Source organism: Alexandromys fortis, unplaced genomic scaffold, assembly GCF_014885135.2.
Source record: "Alexandromys fortis isolate MF-2015 unplaced genomic scaffold, M_Fortis_MF-2015_v1.1 scaffold_34, whole genome shotgun sequence".
NCBI classification, from domain to species: domain Eukaryota; kingdom Metazoa; phylum Chordata; class Mammalia; order Rodentia; family Cricetidae; genus Alexandromys; species Alexandromys fortis.
In genome coordinates, this window is record NW_026067933.1 from 8,860,120 (window position 1) to 8,875,205 (window position 15,086).

A 15,086-nucleotide genomic window follows, 5' to 3' on the forward strand; every position below is an offset into this window, starting at 1 on the left:
GACGGAATAATGAAGAGTTTTAAACTGGGACCGTTGTCTAGCTCTTCCGCATTCCCACTGCCATGGGGATCATCTGGGGATGAACACTTGGCAAGAGATGACTCAGAAAGGGCTAGTTGAACACCTTCTCTGATGGACCGCATCACTGCACAGCTGGAGGGAGCATACACTCCCAGCTCTTCCAACTGCAGCTCCATGCCTGCCTACAGTGAAGAACCAGGGACAGGCCACCATAGCAGCAAGCCACCCTAGAACACAGGCAGGTGCCAGCAGCAACGCGGAGATCTCTGTTGCACTAGTTGACAATAATTCTTCAATCATTTCCTAACAATTCTCAGAGGCTAGCCTACAGAGTCAGATGCATGGGGAAATAGCTGGTGGGATTCAGAATTAAGCTGGTTAAAATCTTTATTTACTTAATAAAAAAGAGAGAAATAGAAGGTTATTTTTTAAAATTAGGACCTAATACACACACAGAGAGAAAGAGAGAGAGAGAGAGAGAGAGAGAGAGAGAGAGAGAGAGAGAGAGGTATAAACTCCACAGTTGATATTTTTACAAAATAACTTGAGAGTTCTTTACTTAAATCCAAGAGAGAATGGAATTTCTAAAGCCTTAACAAAGAAAAACACAGAAATTTATGGTTTCAAGATGAAAGCAGTCAAAAACTTCAATTCACCCTCCTGAGCAAGAAATGATTTTTGTACCATGATTCATAAAATGATTATTTTTCCATTGCAAGCGGTGGAACCTGGAGAGCTCTGGCACACTGCCAGCAGTCCTGGTGATATAAGACAAGGCTATGCAACCACTACAAACCGTAATTTAAAAGGCTAGAAGCTGCCCTTTTGGAACAGGGATATACATGTATGGGCATGAGTGTAGGCCTCACAGAATCCAACACAATGGTTACTCCATTTATGGTAGGGAATCTTCAGCTTTCTACCAGCTTTAAATCAATCAGAAATTCTGCAGCATGTACACGACGATGAAGGAATTTCACCTTTTGTAAAATGCGGCTGTTTTAACATAGGTAAGGCAAAAGTAAAATTCCATTGCTTATATGATGCGTGAGTGATTATGGTTGTAAAGATCTTACTATATATTCAATATGAAAAAAAATTGGCTATAAATGATTTAAAATCTTGGAATTGTTGCCAGACAGTTCATAAATACTTATATCTGCATTTTGCTGAAAGTGTGTCCCATAAATAATTCATATTGGATAGAGAGCAACTTTCTTAGTGTCTAGTTTTCCTCTAGTCTTGGACTCTCTAGCACCTTAAAGGAGGGAAGAGCTCCCAGATAAAGTATGTCATTGATCGCAAGGATGTCTGTGCCACCAAAATCACACTGCAGAGCAGACAGCCTGATGAGGCTCAAAGTTGCCTGGTTGTGGGAGTGAACATGTGTTCCCGTTTTTAACGCAGCCTGAGGAGGACTTTGCCAAGCTTTGGAGTCAAGTTCAGCTCTGCCTCCGTAAGCCATGGCATTGGTAAGGTATTTATTTACTCTCCTAAGTATGCTTCCTCCCAGTGGGTGTTAGGAAGAGTCGGGGGCATAACATGCTGTGATAGGCAGACTAAGGCCACCCTAAGGCTTCATCCCTGGTTTTACTCCCCGAATCTGATCACTCAAGCCCGTCAAAAGGAATGGAAACAGAATCAGAGAGACGAGGGACACAGAAAGCTCCTAAGCACTGTTGATTGAAAATGGTAAGGATTGTAAGTCAAGGTATGTGTGTGGCTTCCACAGGTGACAGCAACCTCATCTGAAAGGTAACAAGGAAATAGGGACCTCAGTTGTCCAACAACAGCAAAAATCAAATTCTACAAACAGCAGGACTGAGTAATTAGATACAAACCAAATCAAACCAAACAAAACACACCAAGACTTTGATAGTGGCCTTCTGAGATGCTAAGAAACAGAATAGCTATGCAGCTATGCTGTCCCTTCTCCCTGTAAGTATAAGAACCGAGGCTCAGTTAACTCATACGTGGTGTTTTTGCATACTCAATTTGTGGTAAGCAATTACACAGAAAAAAAAACCATCACATTTGTGGCATACAGAAAGGGTTCATAAATTATNCATTATAACATTTTTTAAGTTTTGCTATTTAAATAAAGCTTGACAAACCTCTATAAGTACAAATAGCTACTTTTAGTTTGCTATAACTTTTGTGACTCATTCTCAACTTCCATTCACCTCTCGGATCCATGCATCACCTGCAACACTCTGTGTTGTGCCAAGAGGCTGACCATATAAGGGGGGCTCCCCTGTCCTCAGCGATGAAACAATGCGAGGCACTAGCCAGAGGCTTATGAGTAAAGCCTGAATACGCTGCAGTATTCAGGAGAAATGATCTCTAACTTGGGAATGTGTGGAAACACAGGAGGGAGGGCCACAGATCACATCGCCCCCCTCCAGTCCATATGCTGGACTCCCACTGCCTAATAAAAGCCCGCTTAAAGTTAAAGCTTCAAGGGGGGGGGGGGACTAGGGATCAATGAGGTCATAGAGAAAGGGTCCTAATTGGATAGGACTGGAGGGCATACATAACACAAGGACGACTCTGTCCCATGTATGTGTGTGCACATGCATACATGCACTGGCCATGAGAATGCATAGTGAGAAAGCGACCGCCTACAACCCAGAAAGCAGACCCTCGACAGACTTCACAGCTTTTGCAATGGCTGGAGAAATACATTTGTACTTAATCCACCAGATCTGTGCTGTTTTGTTATAGCAGCTGGAGCTAACTAATACAGTGGGCAACAGTAGTGCATGATCTAAGAATTTCTGTTTCTAGTGCTGGGAGGTAGTATCTTCCTAAGCACGGACATACGTGGAGAGAAATTCATAGAACTTGGGGAAATAACATGGAATAAGTAGTTGGGAGTACATGATGCTCAGAAGAAGGAGAATGACTGGATAAACAAGTAGGGGCCAGACGCTGAAGTCTGCCAACAAAGGTCAAAGAAGGTGATGAAATGGATAGGTCCGTGTGCCCAGAGGATTCTTAAACAACGAAGACGTCCACAGCAGTACTACCAAACCATTTTCAGCATTCCATTCTGTGGCTACAAGGAGGCTGCGTAAAGAGGTACAGACCTGAATCCTAAATGTCAGGACTGACGGTGACGATGAAGGTGATTCAGTGGCTGCAGACCCTGTGCCTCTGGTTTGCAGGCAGCATCTCTGTTTGCACTTAGGACCTCTGGTCTGGACTGTTGCACTACGACTGTACCAAACAGGAGCTAGAGAGATGGCTCAGGGGTTAAGAGCAGTTGCTGTTCTTCCACAGGGCGTAAGTTCAGTTCCCAGCATCCACATGGATGCCAACAATTGTCTGCAACCCCATTTTCTGAGGATCATACACCCTCTTTTGTCTTTTGAGGGCACTAGCCACACATGTGGCGGACAGACATACATGCAGGCAAAATACCCATAAACATTAAATAAATAAATAAACAAATAGTACCTTAAAATACATTTAAAAAATACGAAAAACTAGTATAGGTCAATGGCATCTGCCTCTGGTCTTCCAGTTATGGAAGCTGGGGACCGATGAGAAATCATACCACAGAAATGTGTCTGGACCCCTGTCAGGAGAATGACAACATCACTAAGAAATACCATCTGGCAGACCATACAGGCACCAGCTGGGTTGGAGGCCAACCTCTAATATTTATGACGCTTGGACTCCAAGTCTCTGGCCAGTTTATCAAAGCGGCCTGTGTAATAAAGGTAAAGAATTGATTTTCATGCCATGGAGGTCTGCTCTTGCCTGGCAATGTTTGAAGATACGAAAATATCAGACGATAGCGACCTGAAGGATAGAAATGACCCAGACAAAGAAGTTACTCTAAACTAGCCTGGTTTACAGAAGAGGAAATCTCTCTTAGGAAGGAGCTTTACAAATCTCATGAGCAGTTTACAGAACTGCATAGCTGACAGGATTATTTTAAGCTTGAAAACACGGTGTCCAGCAGGGGGCGATGTGTCCCTCCACAAATCAACAGTAGTCATAAAGGAAAGTGGTGCCGAAAGTCAGGTGAAATGGTCACCCACCCAGATTATCTTCGGGTTCCTCACTCATGGGTTCAATAAACGGAAAGAATAAAACAAACAAACATCTGCTGTTCTTCCCCAAACCGTACAACAGAGCAATTAGTCACTGACAGAAATTGGAAGAAGTGTGTGGCTAGAACACACAAGGCTTTCATGATGAGATCTGAGCATGTGTGCTTCTGACTTTTCGGTAGTACGAGGAGATAACCTCTAATACTAAGAAACTATTTCTGCTCAATGATACTATCTTTGTATGTCCCTACAGACACGAGAGCTATGTTAAGACTGGAATTTACAAACCCAATGGAAAATTCTAAGTAAGTTCTTTGAAAATAAACAACAAAAATAAAGAACAGAAGCATTACTTCTGGAAATGGTCAAGTTTCTGTTGCCATTGCTTTTTCAGACATTTTTGTCTATTTCCTAGAGCTTATTAAATATGCAAGCTTTTAAAGGAGACAAATATGCCAGATTTTATTATGTCCCTCTCCCGCTTACACTGTATACAGCCATAACAGATGTTGAGACCTTTTATTCTAGTGTTGCACGGTAACCCGAGGCATGGAGGTAGTCACTAAGTGGTCAGTTCAACATGGACTGGGCCTACAGTTCAGTGGGGAATGTTTGCCTTGCCTACAAGAGGCTCCAGATGCAATCCTCAGCATTTAAAAAGAAAACATTGCCACACAGAGCAACCATTATCTACCGATAACTGATTTATATTTTTCTTGACAATATTATGCTGCCTCTAACTTCCAGCAGGCATGTGGAAGAACTCTGATGTTCTTTGAAGGAGCACGCTTCCATTTTTAGATTTGCGGGCTACAAATAAGATCTATTCAAAGTATTAGTTTTGTCCTTTGGGTACATGAGCATCATTCAAAAATCGGCAACTTCTTTTAAAAGGCTCAAGTTCCTGGAAGTTTCTCAGTAACAAATTGACCCGAGAGAAGGTTTTCAGAACAAACTTAGTGTTACTTCCTGACCACGAGGATATGAGCCCACAACTGATGCACACTGATCGGCCTGCAGAGGCAGGCTGAGCCATGCGGAGTTGACTATTAGTCCCAAATTAATTAGCAGTCCTCAGAGGGATTACTGCAAACTCCCCTGCCACTCAGAAAGAGCATATTCCGTGGAGATGGTGGGGAGGCAGAAATCAAGCAACTCTTCCTACGATCGTCATGGCCCAACCCACTCTGTCGTACTTCATGACGTGAACGTCGAACAGTCTCACTTTTACTAACTTCTTAGAAAACAGAAGCCCCGCAACTAAGCAGCTTGTCAAGAGTTTGTCACAGTGCACGCACGCTGTCCAAGGGGCACTGCCCGACAGGAGAAAACGCTGATGATACTACGGTAAGTTTCAAGAGCTCACCTCCAGCCGGGCGATGGTGGCGCACGCCTTTAATCCCAGCACTCGGGAGGCAGAGACAGGCGGATCTCTGTGAGTTCGAGACCAGCCTGGTTACAGAGCTAGTTCCAGGACAGGCTCCAAAGCCACAGAGAAACCCTGTCTCAAAAAAAAAAAAAAAAAAAAAAAAAAAAAAAGAGCTCACCTCCAGAAGTGCAGTTCAAACCCTTCACAGTTCTCTTTGCATTTCAGACAGGGGGCTCCAAATCCTTGCTCATGACCTAAGCCCATCTGTTAAGGAGGAGAAAAAAAAAGGGAAGCTATTATTATGAATTTGAAAAAATTTTAAAAATTCAATAAACCACACTTTTTAATTCCACTTAACACTCTTGTTGATGTAACTCTCAAACAAATCTTTTATGGGTTTCACATTGTTCAGCCAACGAAGGCATCAAGTATGTAAATGGAGCCTGCAAGCCTGTGCACAGCGTACTTTATGTTCTCATTGCTTTTGTCAGGAAAGGAGAAGAAGCGAATACAACTTGCTAGAGACTACAAACACTGAAAGGCACAAAACTCATGAATTTACATTTTGCCCATTATGTGCCCAGAATACCTCAAATACCGGCAGAGTTCAAAGGGCAGAGACTGGAAAGTGAATAAATATGCGAAAGAGTTTAGGAATTACAATTAAAATATTATTTTATATCATGAAAATACAATCAAAGCAACTATAAACATTTATTGAATACCTGAAGCAGTATTCTTTATTTCTTACTACTGAATTAAAATCTTACAAAACCGCACAAAACACTCAGGAAGCAGGCAGCACTATCACACTGTTCTCTCTCTCTCTTTTCTTTTCTTTTTATTTGTGTGTGTGTGTGTGTGTGTGTTTTACAAGAGAGGGTTTCTTTGTGTAGCCCTGGAGGTCCTGGAACTCACTCTAGACCAGGCTGGCCTCGAACTCACAGAGATCCACCTTCCTCTGCCTCTGAGCGCTGGCATGAAAGGTGTGCGCCACCACCACTGCCCAGTGGTGTTCTCTGTTCTTTAAAGATGATTTCACTAAAACCCTAGAAGTTTTCAGAATTTGCTCCGGATCAAAAGGTCAGCACATTCCAGAGCTTACCTGGACACCTCCACCCTGAAAACTACCTCTCACAGTACCTACCCAGAGGGGTTATGAAGGCTGCCAAGAAAGAAAAACAGTCAACAGGCTTGGCCAACTGTAAATCTAGATTTGACAATGACCAGCCTGGAGAGACAGCAACGATGGCACAATTGTGGTACTTTTATATAAGGGTGAGGAGCAGCTGTCTACTTGGACTTGAACCAAACAAGTATCAACAGCTAAGAGGTCATGGATGCTAGAGAAGACTACTGCCACTTTCCTAAAGCGGTATAATACTGAACTGTAGTCTAAATGCATACATAACCTTGTACCCAAAGGAAAGGGTATCTCTCAGCCCTCATCAAAGAAGTGTGTTTTTGTACTAGATGGAAACTATTATGGAACAACTGACTTTGGGGTATGACACATCTACAATATGGCTCAGGGAACACCGAGGGTGTGGTGAGACACTGTATGAGCCAGAGGACCAGATACTTGCAGCTGGATAGTAACATCTGGAATATGAAAGGGAAGCTGTATCCATGAACTCTCAACAATATGGTTGCCTAAATGACATGTTAAGTAGGAGATCGTTGAACTCGTAAGAACACTAAGATACATGCTCCCATGTAGTAATGATGATGATGGAACTGAATTAGACAGAGATTCCAAACACACACACTTTCATCTTTTCTGAGTGCCAAGACTGAGTGGAGGCACAAAAGTGTCCCTCATAGAGGAATTAAGTAACTAAGGGTGGCGAGAGATCACACCAGTATATACCGTGTCCTTCTGGGACCCAAAGAGAAGAAGTCCTAATTAAAAACAAAACAAAAATAAAGACACCTCGGGAGGCAGAGGCAGGCGGATCTCTGTGAGTTCGAGGCCAGCCTGGTCTACAAGAGCAAGTTCCAGGACAGGCACCAAAGCTACAGAGAAACCCTGTCTCGGAAAATAAAAATAAAAATAAAAAAATAAAGACACCTAGTTTTCAGAACCTCTGCTATCAACTAAAGTCACGATACTGAATTTTGGGCTGGCCATGAACTTTTATTGCCTATGATAGAAGTTCTTTTACATTTCCACAAGCTGGGTTACAGAAATTAAAGCTCACTGACACCCACCTGAAGATCTCTATCTTACATCATAGGGGAAGAATTTCTCTACTCCAACTCTCTTCTCCAACCTCAGTTGTGATAAGCAAGCACAGTAGCACTCTAAGAAATGACATTAGTGATCTCCACTCTCATTCCATGTTCAGTAGATGTACCCACTGCCGGACTGAGTTGTAATGTGGAATGCAGTTCTAAAACCCAATACAACAACATTGTCGGTAGCTCTACAAGTGTGCGATGAATTTCTTCTGATCTGCTCCTCACTGCGGTGTCTGGCAATCTTGTCAGTCTCCTCTCGAGAGTCCAGCCTAACCTAGATGATGGAAACCATACTAATCCTACTTTATAGAGAAACACCCACCCACCCCTGACTTCTTTAAGGTCCACTCCCATCTTCTAATGTACACTGTCAGAAGACCTGGGCTTCCCAGTTCCTTTGAATTTCACTTCATGATCCCTATTTTTTCTAAATCTCCAGAAATTTCTCTCTCTCCTTTACTTTGTGGTCGGTATTCCCTGAAATCTAAGACCCAGAATCCTCATCACACTTCTTCCCTCCTCTTTGTCCCCAGCAAAGACCACTCCAACTGGGCAGAGTCCTGCTTTTCACAGAAAAGATGATCGTTATTTTTAGACACCTAAGTCCTACAGGCTAGTTTCTGTCCGGCTCTCCGTTCTTGAAAACTGATGGGGAGAAATTTTAACAAATGTGTTGTCTAAGGATACTCAGGATGCAGGTCTGTGTGACTATTATCTAAGGATACTCAGGATGCAGTCTGTGTGACTGTGTTATCTAAGGATACTCAGGATGCAGGTCTGTGTGACTGTTATCTAAGGATACTCAGGATGCAGTCTGTGTGACTGTGTTATCTAAGGATACTCAGGATGCAGTCTGTGTAGGATGGAATGGAGGAGTGAAGTGGGGAGGCCTAGGTGTTCGCTCCTTCTCAGCTGAGGCAAACTGGCCACTTAAGACAATGAAAGCCAGATCCTTCGACTCATATGAACACTATGATTTGTGTGATTACATGTAATAGTGATATAAGAGTTAGCTTCACCAGTTATTAAGAAAATGATGTAATTGTATTCTATAAGTGTGAGAGAGTTAACAGAAAACTGTGAAGAAGAAAGATCATCCAAGAAGAGTCAAAGAAAGTGTGATTTAGTTCCACAGTGTCACCAGCCACATTGAAAGATTTTATAAAATCATTTTTCTCCTCTTGGTTTTGTCTAGATAAGGAAAGGATTGAATCAGACTGACTCCAGCCTTTTTTTTTTATTTTAAAATTAAAGTTGTAAATCAACATGTTGGGTAACTTTATCTATTGTTAACCACTTGTCAACCTATCAAAGCTAAATTGCTAAACATAAAATGATCATTTGAGAAATGTTGAAACAGGAGCGGCGGCAGGGCTGCGTCCCCGGCACCCGGCCGCCCGCATGGCTAGCTTATGCCCAAAATAATTACACGGAAACTGTATTCTATTAAACAATGCCTGGCCCCGCTAGTTCCAGCTTCTTATTGGCTAGCTCTTACATATTGTTCTAACCCATTTCTAATATTCTGTGTAGCCCACGAGCTGGCTTACCAGGGAGGATCTTAACCTGCGTCTGTCTGGAGCCGGAGAATCATGGCGACTCCTCTACTAAGCTTCTTTTTCCCAGCATTCTCTTCTGTCTACTCTGCCTACCTAATTTTCTGTCCTATGAGGGCCGAGGCAGTTTCTTTATTATTAACCAATGAAAGCAACAGATAAGATACAAGACCCACCTCCATCAGAGAAAGGCAGTATATTAGCAGCTCATTCAAGCCACAATCATTTGGACCTCAGTCTGCAACGTACGTGGAGGATACAAGCAACCCCAGTTGTGAGTGGCACTGTTCGGTTCTGTCATGCATCACCATTTCGCCAGCTATGTGTGACGGAATTCCCTGTAGAATCAACAACTGGTGCCTAAGAACACATGGTTCTCATAAGCACACAAGTTCCGAAGCTGTTTACTTCATATAATTTTAGCAACACATTCTGGCCATTGTCAATAGAAGGATATGACAGATTAATTTTTCTTTTTCATTGCCCAAGCAAATAGGTCCTCTGGATTGACTATATTCGGAGAAATCATAGCTGGGCTTTGAGAATTCCATCAAGGTCTTCTAAGAGAACAACAGTCACTCTGTGGCAGCTATCCCGAAGTACTAGTCACAGGTAAGTAGCCATAACTGTAGGCTCCAGAAACACAGCTTCCATTTCCATGACCTGAGTCTCCAAGCCCCTGCTTCCCTCTGTTTATCTTAGAGTTAGAAATGGAAATGGCATCAATTTCTCCATAATCATAATGTCAAGAAACCAGATATGTTGGCAACATTTCAAGTGACCCTCTTGATCCAGAGCAGAGGGATCGCATGTCAGACACTTGAAAGAGGAAGGGGGTGGGGAAGAAGGGTATGAAACATCTGGTCTTGCAAACATGGTCTGGGTTGATTTGGAGACAATTCGGATCTGGAAGATATTATACAGTGTTCAGGGTGAGGTCATGTGAGCTGCGCTGCCTTATAACCAACTTTCCCTGTGGAGCAAGTGTTCCTAAGATTGTTTAATCACGTTGGAATGAGGCTTCCTGAGGAAAGTGATACGGATATGAAATACACATAGTCTATGTTCTCTTCCATGTGTGCATTGTTTACTCACATATACGAAACACAGGCACACATACATGCAAATGTATACAAAGACACACATCTATGTGTGTGCATGTATTTATATTATAGTCACAGACAAATGAATGGCAGTTCTAAGCAATGCTTCTCATAGAAACAGAGTAGTTTCTGTGAAGCTCCACCTCCCCTTTCCAATCAGTAAGTCTTGACTCTTCTCTGACGCAAGGTCTCAAACTGCTGGGACTGTTCGTAATCTCTACCATGATAGGTATACATCTTCCAAAGGTAAGAAAACAGGTAAATTATCCATAGTAAAACCTTTAGGCTTTTTTTTTTTTAATTTAGAAGATCAAAACTTCCTATTTTCACCCATTTCAAAATATATGAGAGAAATACTAGAGCAAGGGTTGTGAGCAGTTGCCTCATCACCTCACTGAGAGCGCAAAGTCTTCTCAATCCATTGCAGGTACACTTACTGTGGGCCAAGCCCTAAACATGCCAGGTTGCTCTCTCCTCCGTAGCCAGTATCCATGATCAAGCTCTTGACACGGCTCTGTAGTGCCACACTCTGATGGAGCCCTCCTCCTGTACGTCATCCAGCTGCTTCAAAAATTAACTCACCACACAATGCTCCTCTTACCAAATACTTTTAATGTATAATGAATTCCTCTTTTCTCCAGTGTCAGAGGAGTCACTTTCAAACCCACCCTGCCTCATTTCTTCCATGTCCCCTCCTGCAGCAGACGATAATTAAATATCAGTGGAGCTGCTAAAGCCGAGAGAAAAACATCAGTATCTTACCCCAAACAAATCCCACCATTTTTACAAGAATGTCCCTGGAAGGGATTAGGACAGTCACAGCAACAGCCCATACTTACTGGGTGCTCCTGCTGCCAGGCATGGTTCCGTCTCCCATGAATCAACAACTCGTGGGACCCCTCTAACAGGCTTAGAGAGCACGTCAGGCACTATAGATGCCCATATTTTCAATGACTAAGTGACTCGGGATGTAGGAGGCACACTATGAATACGGGTACAGGGAGTGATCACTGGCACCTTGCTTCATCTCTTTAGTCAAATGGCCACATTAAAACAGAATTTTGCTTCCTCCTTACAAATAATTTCCTTCTCTATATGTTGGTTGTTCACTCTGTCGGGACCAGGAAAATCTCCCCAAAGTCGGGACAGAGGATAACTTTCTTTTAAATCCTCCAAACCCCATCCTCCTTCTCAAAAATATGCAAGCATATACAACCATACATATACATACGCAGGTATAAATGCTTATAAAATACTATATACAATACCAGGATTAATTCATAGGAAATTACAGTGATATATTTATGAGAAAATCTCCACAATTCTATAACACATGAGGGTTTTCTTTTAAGAACACAAAGAAAAAGTAGAAAAGGTTTTGTGTAAAGGTCTGTATAAGATTTCTTACAGAAATCCACCTGAAAAAAAAAAAAAAAGAAACAGGGCCTTTGTCTGAGAATATTACCACATAACTAAAATTAGGGAGCACTTATGGCCAATCATCCTTATATATAGTGTTAAGTGAGCATTCAAAGGCCAATTTGACCACAGAATAGTATTAGGGACAACATAATTTAGGTTTCATATATTTTGGGTGAACAATTAATAGAAAAATTGTCATATATCTCCTAAGTTTAAGCAGCTTCCTTAGAAACACTTTCAGTGAATATTTTTAAATTATATTTGTTATGACCTTTAATAGATGTCCTCTTGCATAAGCTTCACTAAGAAAAGGCCTCCCCGTGAATCTGTTACTTTGAGTAAACCCAATGCAAGCTGTAAAGATGCCACAGTTAATAGCACTATCATTGTTGCTGAAATCACTTCTTAATTAAGATTGGTTCCACTGAAGGACTCTGCCGTGGGAAGTGCTTAAGAAACATGTCCTGAAAACCTTCTCTTTATTAGCTATAAAAGGGACTTTCAGAATCTGCATCTGTGGGAGTTCCTCAGGAGAAGGTGGATTGCAGCAGACGTTCCTAACTTGATCTTGTGTCGGTCACTACCTCCACAGCTGGCTCCAAAGAGGGACTACTCAGACAGAAGTAGACTAAGAAGCTTTATGAAGACAGTGCATCCCAGAATTTGAATAGTGCCCCCATTCATGATATGTGTGAGGTCTGTAGTGTAACTGCTTCAGGAGTACTCCACTGTAACACGTTAGTAGGAACAGGAAAAGGTGACCACACAGTCAAATGACTTACTGGCCCCCGTTCCCCGCCTATCTCTTTGGAGTGTATGTAGAAACAAGGGAAGTACAGGCATGCTCAGTGGGGTGGAGGAGCCAATCTGAGTTTCTCCCTAATGGGAGAGGAAAAAAAGTTGAGCAAATGTCCTCATGGTGTACGTGCACATCCTTTGGCTATATGCCCAAGAGTGGTATTGCTGGGGTTTGAGGTACACTGATTTCCAATTTTCTGAGAAATTGCCATACTGATTTTCAAAGTGGTTGTACAAGTTTGCGTTTCCACCAACAATGGAGGAGTGTTCCCGTTACTCCACATCCTCTCCAGCATAAGCTAAAATTGGTTTTTTGATCTTAGCCATTCTGACAGGTATAAGATGGTATCTCAGGGTCATTTTGATTTGTATTTCCTTGATGGCTAAGGATGCTGAGCAATTCCTTAGTGTTTTTTGGCAATTTGAAATTCTTCTCTTGAGAATTCTGTTTAGATCTGTATCCCATTTTTTAATTGGATTATTTGGTATTTCAGTGTCTAGTTTCTTGAGTACTTTACATATTTTGGAGATCTCTGCCCAATGTGGGATTGGTGAAGATCTTTTCCCATTCAGTTGGCTTGATGACTACCTTGATTGTCATCATAGAAACTGCATCCAGAAACTGATGAAAGTAGATGCAGAGATCCACAGCTAGCAGGGGGCCGAGCTCCCAGAGTCCAGTTGAAGAGAGGATGAAGCAATAATATGAGCAAAGGGGTCAAGACCAGGATAAGGATCCCCACAGTAACAGCTGACCTGAACTAGTGGGAGCTCACTGACTCTGAACTGACAGTGGGGAAACCAGCATAGGCCCAAATTAGGCCCTCTGAATGTGGGGGACAGTTGTGTGGCTGGGGCAGTCTCTGGGACCACTGGCAGTGGGACCAGGATTTATCCCTAGTACATGAACTGGCTTTTGGTGGCCCATTCTCTTGGGTTGGATACCTTGCTCATCCTAGATATGGTGGGGAGGGCCTTGATCTTGCCTCAAAGGGATGTGCCATACTTTGTTGACTCCCATGGGAAGCCTTACCCTCTCTGAGGAGTGGATGTGGGAATGGGGTGAGTGGAAGGTGTGGGGAACAGGAGGAGAAAAGAGAGAGGGAACTGGAATTGGTATATAAAATGAGAAAGAGTGTTTTTAAAAATAATAAAAGTTTTTTTTTTAAAAAAAAAGATGAAGAAGAATAAGACAGAAGCTTTGGTTCTTCATAAACCGTGTTCATTGTTTACTGACTATTGTGGGAGGACTTCCCCACTGAAGGAAACACATGGGCAGCCTTGACATTTGCTTACTGGAGAAAATGAGGACATTTTCAAAGCATACATATACTTTCTGTTTATAACTGCAATCAGATTTCGATTGCATGCTAATTCAATTTCCCTTTATCTTGGCAGAACAAGGAAAGAAACTAAAATGAAGTGATTAGCGGGCCCATTCCCAAGTCACCTATAATGTTACTCCGACTCTCTCCTATGCACAGAATACTATGGACAGCAAAGGTTATTCAGAATGAGGAAGGCCACCAGCAGACTCTGCTGGTACCTCTCACTGCAGGGCGGTAATCAGACTCCATCCCAGCAAGAGATAAGTGCCATACTTTGGTTCCTAAAAACCTAAAAATCCACTCATCCCATAAAGGCAGTTATTTATTCTGTCCTGTCTGATCATAATAGTTTGACCATGCTTCCACATCTGTGTGTCCTGGGGTCAGCAGCCACACACCAATATCCACATATGCTTTGTGCAGTTCAGGACAAGTAGTTCAGGGTAGCTTCTGTTGAAATTGCTCACCTGTTTCTCATGGTCTCTCATTTTCCTCCAGACTGACCTGGGCTCCTTCCCAGATAGGGCTCCAAGGCAGCAGGGAGAGGCAAGCAAGGTCTCTTAAAGGCCAAGCCTGGAACCGACTCTAGCACACCCAATACACCCCAGTGGGCCAAGTAAGTCCCATCACAGCACGGACTGGAGGGCGGGAGGGGCAGATTGCAATCTCATGGGAGGAGCAGCAAAGACCTATGGAATTCTTGCAAGTAACCGAAGAAATTGAAGATTCTGATTTAAAAGACATGCCAGTTCGCTACCTCGACACTTGAAAGTGTGCAATCGGTGGTTCATTACGAGAACTTAACCCAGCTACGAAGAGGAAGGCAATTAAATCCAGCGATTTAACATACCCCAGGTTACCAAGCTTTAATGGAATCTTTCTTTGTGGTCAGGAAAGCACCAACCTGCAAAAACGCGCTGACAGTATGTCATCACAAAATTCTTGATGATTCTATCAGGTGTTTATTAAATGGCATGATGATCTCTGTATGCTTTTCATCCCTCTCTAGATTGGAACCATTGATGATGGTGATGATATATTTGTTTTCTATGTGTAGTCTCCAGACATGGTGCTTTAAATGTTAGTAGCACTTAGCTGGCACTCGCAGTAACGCAGACAGTTGAGGACAAGGGTAGGGTAAGGTTTAGAGGGTTAAGTAACTTGGCCAGCTGTGTATAGAGAGAGAA

General features: G+C 42.6%; 1 protein-coding gene across 1 annotated transcript in view; it reads right to left on the bottom strand.

The window, feature by feature from the left end:
• Positions 1–15,086, bottom strand: part of Tes (testin LIM domain protein) — a 39,188-nt gene that overhangs the window by 12,756 nt on the left and 11,346 nt on the right. Inside the window, exon 2 of the mRNA XM_050145914.1 lies at positions 5,630–5,715. Within this exon, the coding sequence (XP_050001871.1) occupies positions 5,630–5,715 (86 nt within the window). The remainder of the gene's footprint in view (positions 1–5,629; positions 5,716–15,086) is intronic.